General features: G+C 45.5%; 1 protein-coding gene across 1 annotated transcript; it reads left to right on the top strand.

Annotated features, from left to right (window-relative positions):
• The first annotated feature begins 2877 nt into the window (after positions 1-2877).
• On the top strand, positions 2878-7735 carry LOC139383398 (arginine/serine-rich protein 1). The gene is made up of 5 exons (XM_071127932.1): positions 2878-3128; positions 3617-4217; positions 5901-6076; positions 7144-7224; positions 7355-7735. The coding sequence occupies exons 2-5, from the start codon at positions 3617-3619 to the stop codon at positions 7511-7513; spliced, it is 1017 nt and encodes a 338-aa protein (XP_070984033.1). The 5' UTR covers positions 2878-3128; the 3' UTR covers positions 7514-7735.
• Positions 7736-13399: the final 5664 nt, after the last annotated feature.

Here is a 13399-nt window from a genome sequence, read left to right as displayed (position 1 = left end):
CACTCCAACGCCGACGCCATGTCCCGTCGGCCCTGTACTGCAGACGGCTGCCGCCACTGTGAGCGGAGAGAGGGACGGGAGAGAGAGCTGTGTGCAGAGGGGGTCTGTGCCACAGTGTGTCGGGCGAGCGGGCCTGTCTGCTGTGAGCTGCAGACTGTCGACGTGGCTGAATGGGGGCAGCAGCAGGGACGGGACACAGACCTACAGCCAGTGCTACAGTGGGTAGAGGCGCAAGTGAGGCCACCATGGGAAGAGATGACAGCGCTCTCACTCGCGACCAAAGGGTTGTGGTCAAAGTTTGAGAGACTGCGGCTGGCTGATGGCGTGCTACAGTGTGCATGGAAGGAGTCAGCTACGGGAGAGGAGAGGTGCTTGGTGGTGGTCCCACAAGCATTGCGGGAGGCTGTGCTCCAGAGTACTCATGAGGGGGTGGGGACTGGACACTTTGGGGTCACAAAAACACTCCGCCTCCACCGTCAGGGCTTTTACTGGGGGCAGCAGAAGAGGGATGTGGAGGAATTTTGTCGCCGCTGTGACAACTGCACAACGAGAAAGGGCCCCCCAGGCCGCTCTCATGCTCAGCTCCAACAGTTCCCAGTGGGGTCTCCCATGGAGAGGGTGGGAGTGGATGTAATTGGGCCGTTCTCCACCACAGACAGTGGAAACCGCTGGGTGCTCACGGCCATGGACTATTTCCCAAAATGGCCCGAGCCCTATGCTCTGCCTGACCAGGAGGCAGAGACCATTGTCGACGCCCTGACAGCGGGGATGTTCAGCAGGTTTGGAGCTGCAGAGTCCATCCACAGAGACCAAGGCAGAAACTTTGAGTCCCGTGTGTTCGCCACCATGTGTGAGAGGCTGGGTATGCACAAGACCCGCACTACTCCTCTCCATCCTCAAAGTGATGGCCTTGTGGAGCGCTTCAACAAAATGCTTGGACAGCAGCTGGCCGTTGTCTCTTCCAAACACCAGCGTCACTGGGACAAGCACCTGCCTATGGTCCTCATGGCATGCCGCTCCGCTGTCCAAGACTCCACCTCCTGCACGCCTGCCCTCCTCATGCTGGGGAGAGAGATCCGCTCCCCTGCGGAGATGGCGTTTGGTCGGCCCCTGGATAGACCTCATGTTCCCCCGGGGCCGGAGAATGCCCGGAGACTCCAGGACCGCCCGGAGACAGCCCACACCTTCGCCAGAGAGCAGCTGGTGAATGCAGGTGAGGCAGAAGAGGAACTATGACGTGCACACCCGGGAAAGGCACTTTGTGGCTGGGGAGCTGGTCTGGGTCTACAGCCCCCTAAGGAAAAAAGGCAGATGCCACAAGTTGGACAGTCACTGGGTGGGAGCCTGCAGTGTCCTGGAGAGGGTAGGGGAGGTTGTTTACCGGGTGCAGCTTCAGGTGCCGCAGACAAGGCTCCAGACAGCCCACTCCCCCTGTGTCAACGCGTGGTTCCCCAGAGCCACGGACTGTATTACCCGTTCCCGCTTCCTTGTCCCCCATATCCCTGCCTTCATCCCCTGGTTCCCAGAGGGGCACTCTGCGACCATCACGGCCACGCAGGCAAAGGAGACCTCCGGGTCGCTTCAGAGACCTGGTTTGTTCCCTCGGGGACGAGGGACTTTGTGGTGGGGGGGCTGTGTAGCGACCCGCACAGACAGCTGTGTGTTATGTGTTAGGCTAGTAGGTGGTTGTGTTGTACTTACCAGTACCCAGTGTTCGCGGGGTCTGACATGCCAATCAACCTGCTATCTGCCAATCACGGGAATGCCTGGAATGTTCTGATGCCAGGCATCCTGGCGCTTGGCGGAGTGGCGTGGAGGGGGGTTGGAGCATTGGAAGTTAAGACCAGGTTTAGGCTTTGTTCTCTCTCTTACGTCTGGGCTTCACAAGAGAAGGTCACGATTGGCTTGTGGGTTATCTTTCATTTATTTGGCGTGGGCTACGGCCAAACAGTAGCCTGTGTAAAGTTGGTTTAATAAACCGACATTTCGTAAACTTATTACAATATGTATATGGCATTGCAGTTATTCAATTTTCGCTCCATTTGACAGTTACATTATTTACTTACCGTCACATCGTATTTCTTCCTGGCAGCTCCAACTTTATTACTGAGAACTCAACATGACCCAGCTATAAAATTATGTAAATATTACATATCCGAAGCTTGATGACACCAGCTCTCGATTTTCCATTACAAAAGAATAAAGGAAAATCCCAACTAACCTCCGTGTGTAAACTGCGTTTGAGTTCTAGTCGGAACTACAGTACTCAAATGTCCGACTTGTTAACTGGTTTAACGCGACACGTGTATAACTACAACCGGACATTTAGCAAGTCGGACATTTCCGAATGTCCCAGTTCCGACTAGTATGTAAACACAACATTTTTATTTAACTAGGCAAGTCCGTTAAGAACAAATTCTTATTTACAAAGACAACCCACTGTTCCTAGGCTAACTTCCTTGTTCAGATTTTTAACTTGTCATCTCGGGGATTTGATCTAGCAACCTTTCTAACCTCTAGGCTACCTGCTGCCCTGCTTATGCTGAGGCTAAATAAAGGTTGAATAAAAATAAATAAATCAAAATGGTACATAGTATGCTGTTTTCTCGCGATACATTATTTTCTCGTTGTGTTTAGTACGCTCCATATGTTTTATACAGTCTACTGATCTATACTGCCATATGGTTTGCTTGCCAGTAAACAGAGCCAAAATAATGTTTTACTGCAACTCCAGTGTATTGAAGGTTTACAAAATCACCTGTTCAGCTCACTTCGCCGTCCTGTGGAAAGAGCGTAGACTATGCGCAGTGCCTGTAGCAAACTGACCCTCGTGAACAAGCGGAACTTTTTAAACTGGGTGGAATTTTCCACAGCGACACTCGATGACGTAGAAATTTTGTGTGGCTAGTTGTTTGGTCAAGCAACAGACAGATTGATTTCAGCCGTCGACGTTTTCATCTACATTTCATTCTGTATTTAACCATTTGCTAGGTTTCTCTACGAAAATTGCATTGAAACATTTAAATGTTATCTTGAAATTGATTGCATTTCATTACATAATCTAGTTTACGAGCAGAATCGGATTCCTAGCACCGAGTCGACTAAATTCAACGTAAATTCGCATTACGGTAAGTCGCATGCGGGTAAGCTATAATTAGATTATGAAATACTGTAAAGACCATACAGGTAAATATTTGATAAAACGTTATATCCTGTCCAACCGCATTCAGAAATTGACATAATAGGACGTTTACAACAACGTCTAGCTAACTACTAGCAAGACAACAGCTACAGTTGTAAGTTAGCTATAGATACTGTAACTTACCTAGCTAACGTTAGTTCTTCCAATATGGAATTTTCCACAGTTGTTCTAACTAATCCTACTCCCAACAGTTGTCAGTATAGTTACGCAATTTTGTCGGAGGTATCAAATCATTGTTATGCAATTTCAGGCAGACCCTATTTAAAAACATTGATGAGAAGTTACACAAGACGCATGTTTATGGTAATTAACGTTAGATATCTTAACAATTGTACACAATTGTTTAATAGGCTAACTCATTCCAATAACATAAATTGGATAGTAATTTGCTTTTATTTTATGTTTTTATTATAGATGCACACCAACAAGACCGACGGGAAGGATTCACATGTTCAAATGGCCCAGGCCCCTCTGAGTGAAGGGCTAAGTTTGATCTTTGATCAGGATGCCCAATCCAGCTCTTCCTGTTCTCGTTACCCATCTAGAAGTAGTCATACCAGTAGCCAGTCCTCTGGCTCTAGACGACAACTTAAGCGAAATAATGCTCGTAGGGGACGTCACAGGTCCTCCACCAGTTCTTCGTCCTCCAGATCATCCCACTCATCCAACAGCAGCCCTCGGACCCGTCCCAGGTCCCGGTCACACCCGCGCTGCCACAGAGCCTCCTCTAGCTCACGCTGCTGCCGTCAACATCAACAGGCACATGGACATAGGCGCCACCGCTCACCATCACGCTGTTACAGGGCACACTCGCGCTCCTACAGCCCTTCCTCTTCCCCAGACAGGCCAAACCGCCACAGTTCCCGCTCCAGGTCAGCCAGCTGGAGCAGGGTTCATAGGGGGTTTGTGGGCAGGTACAAGTGCACGTTTTCTGGATCACCCAACAGAAGCCACAAGACCTACACGAGCCGCTCCACATCTTCAGGACACTCATTTGTCAGCCTCCATATAGAGAGTAAGGCTTATGTTTATACACTGCTCAAAAAAATAAAGGGAACGTTAAAATAACACATCCTAGATCTGAATTAATGAAATATTCTTATTAAATACTTTTTTCTTTACATTTTTTTGTGTGATTTTGTAAATCACACAAAAAATTATCAATGGAAATCAAATTTATCAACCCATGGAGGTCTGGATTTGGAGTCACGCTCAAAATTAAAGTGGAAAACCACACTATAGGCTGATCCAACTTTGATGTAAGGTCCTTAAAACAAGTCAAAATGAGGCTCAGTAGTGTGTGTGGCCTCCACGTGCCTGTATGACCTCCCTACAACGCCTGGGCATGCTCCTGATGAGGTGGCGGATGGTCTCCTGAGGGATCTCCTCCCAGACCTGGACTAAAGCATCCGCCAACTCCTGGACAGTCTATGGTGCAACGTGGCGTTGGTGGATGGAGCGAGACATGATGTCCCAGATGTGCTCAATTGGATTCAGGTCTGGGGAACGGGCGGGCCAGTCCATAGCATCAATGCCTTCCTCTTGCAGGAACCGCTGACACACTCCAGCCACATGAGGTCTAGCATTGTCTTGCATTAGGAGGAACCCAGGGCCAACCACACCAGCATATGGTCTCACAAGGGGTCTGAGGATCTCATCTCGGTACCTAATGGCAGTCAGGCTACCTCTGGCGAGCACATGGAGGGCTGTGCGGCCCCCCCAAAGAAATGCCACGCCACACCATGACTGACCCAAACCGGTCATGCTGGAGGATGTTGCAGGCAGCAGAACGTTCTCCATGGCGTCTCCAGACTCACGTCTGTCACGTGCTCAGTGTGAACCTGCTTTCGTCTGTGAAGAGCACGGTGCTAGTGACGAATTTGCCAATCTTGGTGTTCTCTGGCAAATGCCAAACATCCTGCACGGTGTTGGGCTGTAAGCACAACCCCCACCTGTGGACGTCGGGCCCTCATACCACCCTCATGGAGTCTGTTTCTGACCGGTTGAGCAGACACATGCACATTTGTGGCCTGCTGGAGGTCATTTTGCAGGGCTCTGGCAGTGCTCCTCCTGCTCCTCCTTGCACAGAGGCGGAGGTAGCGGTCCTGCTGCTGGGTTGTTGCCCTCCTACGGCCTCCTCAACGTCTCCTGATGTACTGGCTTGTCTCCTGGTAGCGCCTCCATGCTCTGGACACTACGCTGACCGACACACCAAACCTTCTTGCCACATCTCGCATTGATGTGCCATCCTGGATGAGCTGCACTACCTGAGCCAGTTGTGTGGATTATAGACTCCGTCTCATGCTACCACTAGAGTGAAAGCACCGCCAGCATTCAAAAGTGACCAAAACATCAGCCAGGAAGCATAGGAACGGAGAAGTGGTCTGTGGTCCCCACCTGCAGAACCACTCCTTTATTGGGGGTGTCTTGCTAAATGCCTATAATTTCCACCTGTTGTCTATACCATTTGCACAACAGCATGTGAAATGTATTGTCAATCAGTGTTGCTTCCTAAGTGGACAGTTTGATTTCACAGAAGTGTGATTGACTTGGAGTTACATTGTGTCGTTTAAGTGTTCCCTTTATTTTTTTGAGCAGTGTATATATAACTTTTCATTTTTGCTAGAAGTTAATAGACTTACAATCAGCAGTAGACCTCTTTGTGTTGATTTAAATATGTCCTGTTTTCTTTCCTCAGAAAAGGGGGAACTCAGGACTACGAATGCCACCCAGGCACTGGGGATGGAGCAACTGGACCTTCCTGAGAGTGTGACGCCCATCCTGGAGGAGCAGCAACTGAAAACCGGACTAGCCACACCAGAACCAGAGGAACGGGTGAGACCAGAGCCACTCCCTCAAAAGAGTTTATCACAGGTGGGTGTTCAGGGAGATTTGATCATGTTGAACATACCGTCTATGAACATGACACACACAGAAGAAGCCTAGCAATTGAAATTGCTCAAAGTTCAGTTGTTGACGTCATAACCGTACCACCTAGGCCATTTTAAAACAGTCTGGAGATCTTTCCCTACCATGTAGTCTGAACTTCAGGACTTCTGATTCTGTCTTCTGTGAAACTGCTTGTCTGTTAACCTTGCACCTGTCAGAGAACACACTTGCTCTGTTTGTATTTATTCCTGTTTTTGTAGATCTCATGAGTTGTCTTCTCTCCACGGCCCCTCGGATTAGGAGAATAAGAGGGCAGTCATGTGACTTGGGTGATGTCATTGCGTTTGCGTGAAAAGGTTATCTGATTAATCTTATCATGCTCACAATGCCAATGCAAGTCCAGTAGCAGGAATGGATTGTTTTGTCCAGCAATGGTACACTTAAATTATCTCACTGACTTCATGGCTTACCAATTCAGTTTGTAATGTCCCAATTCCTCACCTATGCTATTTTCTCACACAGATGGATAGATACAATTAAAACATACTGACAATACTCCACATTGATAGAAGTAAAAAAATTTAGAACTCTGAATATGTGTGTTTACTTACAGTTGAAATGGGAACATTGTTATTTAGCAGAGTCTCCCTCCTACTCTCTGAAGAAGCGCAGGCGTTTGGACTGCGTTATTGTGACTATTCCTGACAAGAGAACTTTAAACAGATGGCCAACTCCCTCCGTCGGTATGCCAAAGATAAGTTGGTAATACACAAGTGGTGTTCTGGATGGGGTTTGGAAAACTGCACCATCATGCCACTCAAAGGATTTTTCTTTCTATAGTGTTTTGTTTGTTCTTAAAGCTACCCTTGTAAAAATCACATAATTAACAGATGCCTAGCTTTGACATCAATGAAGCAAGGGTGCATGGGAACTGCAGTTTGTTGAAACTATAGACAAGTGAGCTATTGCTCATCTAGGAGAATGTATTTGTGTTGATGGGGAGACCTGAAATCAGCTGATCTGATTTTTACTCAACTGTTTTCTCTTTGCAGCAGAACAGTGACATAGAGCCTGAGGATGCACCAAGCCCTAATATGTCTCCCAAGAAAAAGATGATCTCATTCAGTATTCATGTAAGTGATGCAAGTATTTAGTTTAGCAGAAAACATGTATTTGACCATGCCTAGAATTTTCCTTGAATTATTTGGGCGCCACACTTAAATTCTATTTGATTCTGTGTTTCTCTTTCATTTGTTCACACAGAATTCAGTGGCCAAGCCCACAGCCATTGTTGCTTCCACCACATCAAAGGTAGCACACAGAGTGGAGAACTACACAGCGAGCAGGAACCCCTTTGGTCACTGGGTCCCAGTCAGAAAAACGGTCCAATCCTCCTTTTCTCGCACTTTGCTCAAACACTAACTTGTCTCATCACGCTAATGTGTCAAGAGTACATGGACAATGTAAATACTGTATCATTTCTACAGGGGAGGTTTTGGTGATCTGATCTTATGGTAGATGATTTCTTTCAGATTTGAGTTAAGTGGGAAGAACAGAATATTTCAGATGGGGTTACTTTTTTGGTGTCTAATGCTGGTTAGTGATTCAATAAAGACACTTGAAATTAAATTCCTTGTTCATTGACTTTACTGTGTCTTCTCATTCATTACCAATACGGGAATTACTCTTAATGTTTGACATTGGTCCCACAGGCAAAACATTTTAGTGGTCCCCTTCTTGGCGGTGGAGAGATTTGCAGCTTTGAAGCACATTTTCTGCAATTCTACACATTTTCCCATGGGGCAGAGAGCATTTTGCAGTTTAAATGCATTTCGTGCGATTCAACTAATAATGCTGTGGGGTGGTGAGAACTTGGCAGTTTTAAAGATAATTCTCTGCAGTTCTACAGTCGTGGCCAAATGTTTTAAGAATGTGACACAAATATTAATTTTCAGTCTGCTGTCAGTTTGTATAATGGCAATGTGAATATACTCCAGAATGTTATGAAGAGTGATCAGATGAATTGCAATTAATTGCAAAGTCCCTCTATGCCATGCAAATGAACTGAATACCCAAAAAACATTGCCACAAAAGGACCAGCTGACATGTCAGTGACTCTCGTTAACACAGGTGTGAGTGTTGACGAGGACAAGGCTGGAGATCACTCTCATGCTGATTGGGTTTGAATAACAGACTGGAACCTTCAAAAGGAGGGTGATGCTTGGAATCATTGTTCTTCCTCTGTCAACCATGGTTTCCTGCAAGGAAACATGTGCCGTCATCATTGCTTTGCACAAAAAGGGCTTCACAGGCAAGGATATTGCTGCCATTAAGATTGCACCTAAGTCAACCATTTATCGGATCATCAAGAACTTAAAGGAGAGCGGTTCCATTGTTGTGAAGAAGGCTTTAGGGCGCCCAAGAAAGTCCAGCAAGCGCCAGGACCGTCTCCTAAAGTTAATTCAGCTGCGGGATCGGTGCACCACCAGTACAGAGCTTGCTCAGGGATGACAGCAGGCAGGTGTGTGCATCTGCATGCACAGTGAGGTGAAGACTTGGAGGATGGCCTGGTGTCAAGAAGGGAGACAAAGAAGCCACTTCTCTCCTGAAAAACATCAGGGACAGACTGATATTCTGCAAAAGGTACAGGGATTGGACTGCTGAAGCCTGGGGTAAAGTCATTTTCTCTGAATCTCCTTTCCGATTGTTTGGGGCATCTGGATAAAAGCTTGTCCGGAGAAGACAAGGTGAGCACTACCATCAGTCCTGTGTCATGCCAACAGTAAAGCAGCCTGGGACCGTTCATGTGTGGGGTTGCTTCTCAGCCAAGGGAGTGGGCTCACAATTTTTCCTAAGAACACAGCCATAAATAAAGAATGGTACCAACACATCCTCCGAGAGCAACTTCTCCCAACCATCCAGGAACAGTTTGGTGACTAACAATACATTTTCCAGCATGATGGAGCACCTTGCCATAAGGCAAAAGTGATAACTAAGTAGCTCGGGGAACAAAACATCGATATTTTGGGTCCATGGCCAGGATACTCACAACTTTAATCCCATTGAGAACTTGTGGACAATCCTCAAGAGGGTGGACAGACAAAAAAAACAAATTCTGACAAACTCCAAGCATTGATTATGCAAGAATGAGCTGCCATCAGTCAGGATGTGGCCCAGAAGTTAATTGACAGCATGCCAGGGTGGATTGCAGAGGTCTTGAAAAAGAAGGGTGAACACTGCAAATCAACTTCATGTAATTGTCAAAAGCCTTTGGCACTTAAATGCTTGTAATTATACTTCAGTATTCCATAGTAACATCTGACAAAAATATCTAAAGACACTGAAGCAACAAACTTTGTGGAAATTAATATTTGTCATTCTCAAAACTTTTGGCCACGACTGTACACATTTTGCAATGGGATGGTGAACATTTTCCAGTAAAATTGCATGACTAAAACCTCAGCAAAAACGTCAACTAATTTCAGATTTTGAGTTCTTAGATTCATTCGGACTTTTAAGGAAGTGATACTGGCTTTGTTCCTATGGTGTCTCATGGGGGACAAACATCGGTAACTGCCACCGAACCACACCCTCAAGACTGAATCTTGTTTTTCATAACGAGTAACATGGAAATAGATTTGGTGCGTTCAGTTTCTCTTGAAAATGAATTTCCTTCAATTCTACACATGCCGTGTTCATATATTGAGTAAATAACAAAAACAAAGGAGGGTCCCCTGGATGTCAGGGCCCCTGGGCACGTGCCCAGTCTGTAATTCAGCCATGATTACCGCAGGATGAAGATAGTCTAGCCAGCTAACCTAGCAGTCAATAGAATGGGGCAATTGAGTCTGTCAGTGACTGAAATAACCCGGATAAAGCACTAAATAAACTTCAGTTAGTGCTAAATACGGTTGCTAGAATCCTGACTAGAACCAAAAAATGTGATCATATTTCTCCAGTGCTAGCCTCCCTACACTGGCTTCCTGTCGAGGCAAGGGCTTATTTCAAGGTTTTACTGCTAACCTACAAAGCATTACATGAGCTTGCTCCTACCTATCTCTCTGATTTGGTCCTGCGGTACATACCTACACGTACGCTACGACACGTACGCTACGGTCACAAGACGCAGGCCTCCTAATTGTCCCTAGAATTTCTAAGCAAATAGCTGGAGGCATGGCTTTCTCCTATAGAGCTCCATTTTTATGGAATGGTCTGCCTACCCATGTGAGAGACGCAAACTCGGTCTCGACCTTTAAGTCTTTACTCAAGACTCATCTCTTCAGTGGGTCATATGATTGAGTGTAGTCTGGCCCAGGAGTTTGAAGGTGAACGGAAAGGCTCTGGAGCAACGAACCGCCCTTGCTGTCTCTGCCTGGCCGGTTCCCCTCTTTCCACTGGGATTCTCTGCCTCTAACCCTATTACAGGGGCTGAGTCACTGGCTTACTGGTGCTCTTTCATGCCGTCCCTGGGAGGGGTGCATCACTTGAGTGGGTTGAGTCACTGATGTGATCTTCCTGTCTGGGTTGGCGCCCCCCCTTGGGTTGTGCCGTGGCGGAGATCTTTGTGGGCTATACTCGGCCTTGTCGCAGGATGGTAAGTTGGTGGTTGAAGATATCCCTCTAGTGGTGTGGGGGCTGTGCTTTGGCAAAGTGGGTGGGGTTATATCCTTCCTGTTTGGCCCTGTCCGGGGGTATCATCGGATGGGGCCACAGTGTCTCCTGACCCCTCCTGTCTCAGCCTCCAGTATTTATGCTGCAGTAGTTTATGTGTCGGTGGCCTAGGGTCAGTTTGTTGTATCTGGAGTACTTCTCCTGTCCTATCCGGTGTCCTGTGTGAATTTAAGTATGATGACTCCTTGCTGTCCCCAGTCCACCTGGCTGTGCTGCTGCTCCAGTTTCAACTGTTCTGCCTGTGATTATTATTATTTGACCATGCTGGTCATTTATGAACATTTGAACATCTTGGCCATGTTCTGTTATAATCTCCACCCGGCACAGCCAGAAGAGGACTGGCCACCCCACATAGCCTGGTTCCTCTCTAGGTTTTGGCCTTTCTAGGGAGTTTTTCCTAGCCACCGTGCTTCTACACCTGCATTGCTTGCTGTTTGGGGTTTTAGGCTGGGTTTCTGTACAGCACTTTGAGATATCAGCTGATGTACGAAGGGCTATATAAATACATTTGATTTGAAATAACGAGGACACTGCTGATGCACTACCAAATTTTTTAATTGCACATTGTGTATTCTACTGTCCTAACTATAACTGTAAGGTGAGACCAATGGTGTATTTTAACCATGGATTGCTGATGCTATGTATTGGCCAATGAGAGGCTTTGAAGCCACCGGTGCTCCCATACTGGCACTCAGAAAAGCAGTCCTCCACACAGGAATCAATGGAATTCTACAATATTTCATTTAATTGTTTCATGTAATTACTGTACATGTATTTTTGTTGTAGTAGAGATGGTAATATTAGTAAATTAAAACAATTATACTTGTATATATAAAAATGTATTTTCATTTGTAAGTTTAGGTAACATAACATTCCATGGACTGCCTTGTTTTTTCCTTTCAATTAAGAACCAGGTGAGGGGAGTTCTTTACTAATTAGTGACCTTAATTAATAAAGTACAAGGGAGGAGCGAAAACCTGCAGACACTTGGCGCTCCATGGAATGAGTTTGACACGTGCATTAAGGTGTCTAAGAGAATAAATGTGTCAAAAAGAAATATAGGCCTTAATAAATGCTTTTCTATAGCTTCCTAAATGTTTTTTACAATGGTGGGACAGTGCCAAGGAGGTGCTGTGGCTTCAAAACAGTGCCCCCTGTCAGTCATTTAGTGTTTATATAAATCATTGGTTAAGACCCTGCCTGACTTCCTTAGGGTTGGGGGCCCTAAGCGACTTATGCCTAGAAACGGCACTGGTTGTGTGCATACTGCAATATGACATAATTTTAAAGTATAGCAGAATCGAATCAAGGTTTCCTCCAGAATGAATAGTGTTGATGTGCTCCTGCTGTTATATTAGTCAGCTGTACTGCAAACATTGACCACATAGTGTCATAGTTTCACCACTGAAGAGTGCTGCAGAACTTGTGAATCCCAAACACTAAGAAATGAGTGACACTGACAAAGCTAGTTTAGCAGTGGAATGGTTTTTCTAAAAATGAGTGACACTGACAACTAGTTTAGTGATGGAATTGCTTTTGGTGGTTAAAGCTGCAATCAGCAGTAGAAACAATAACTAAGTCTTTTCCCTGCCTCCGTTTCGGTAAAAAACGGATGGGGCTGGAGAAATCTATCACTCTCAAATTAATACACAGCTGTGGCTGTAAGAACTGACCATCCATGATATCAAAATTATAGTTTTAACCAAGCTTATATTTTGGGCTCTGATGGAGCATGACAGTTGAACTAAGCTCATGATTTATAAGTTATATTTGTCAAGAATCAATGGGGACATATTATTCATTTATAAGTTTTAAAAAAAATCATGTAGCAACTGCTGATTGCCCCTTTAAAGCCAAGCTAGTTTAAGTAATTGATTGGGGGACAATTGTTATGTTAGTGATTTGAGGTCTGAATTAGACCGAATTGTACAAAAACAACTGCATAGCTTAGCTTGTCATATCTCCTACCTGCATCCACTCAGCAGTTGAGCAACATGGCCACCTCATGTTCAGTGGTTTTAATTAATGATTTACTCAGGCTCAGATTTCACAGTGTAAAAAACTTACATCATCCAGAAGTCACAGCCACACACATAGAGCAGTGTTTGTGAAGGTGGTTCTGGCAAGTGAGCTGAAAACTCTTTGTTCAAGTAGAGAACTCAGACTTGCGCTAAATGTCTGCTTTTTTGAACATGTTCTCTCCTGAGTTACCTGAGCTAACCCAAAGTGTCATTATGGCTTGTGAAACTGTCTTGTAGTCAGAGACTGTCCTTCAGATGCATCTTACCTGAGACTCAGTAAGCCTATTATTATGACAAGATCTTGGCGTATGTGTAAAATGAACTTATTAATTTACCATCAACTGTGATTTTCAATGTTTATCAATCAATGGGGGAGTAATACATTAATCCACAATCCCATGGCTTGAGGTTTAAATCTGATATTCCCATGTCATGCCACACAATCAAAGATCCCACACTTGAATAGAGTACATCCTTAGCAACAGTCTTCCTGTCTCTATGAAATGCAAGTATGATCACATTCACCACACCTTTGATGTCAATATCAATGGCACTGAGAATTGTCGCAAACAGATGGGGAGGAGGAAAGGCAGGTCTGCTTTGTCATCCTTGTGTG

The sequence above is a fragment of the Oncorhynchus clarkii genome, chromosome 25 (assembly GCF_045791955.1).
Source record: "Oncorhynchus clarkii lewisi isolate Uvic-CL-2024 chromosome 25, UVic_Ocla_1.0, whole genome shotgun sequence".
Lineage (NCBI taxonomy): Eukaryota > Metazoa > Chordata > Actinopteri > Salmoniformes > Salmonidae > Oncorhynchus > Oncorhynchus clarkii.
This window is presented reverse-complemented; position numbering and strand designations above follow the sequence as displayed.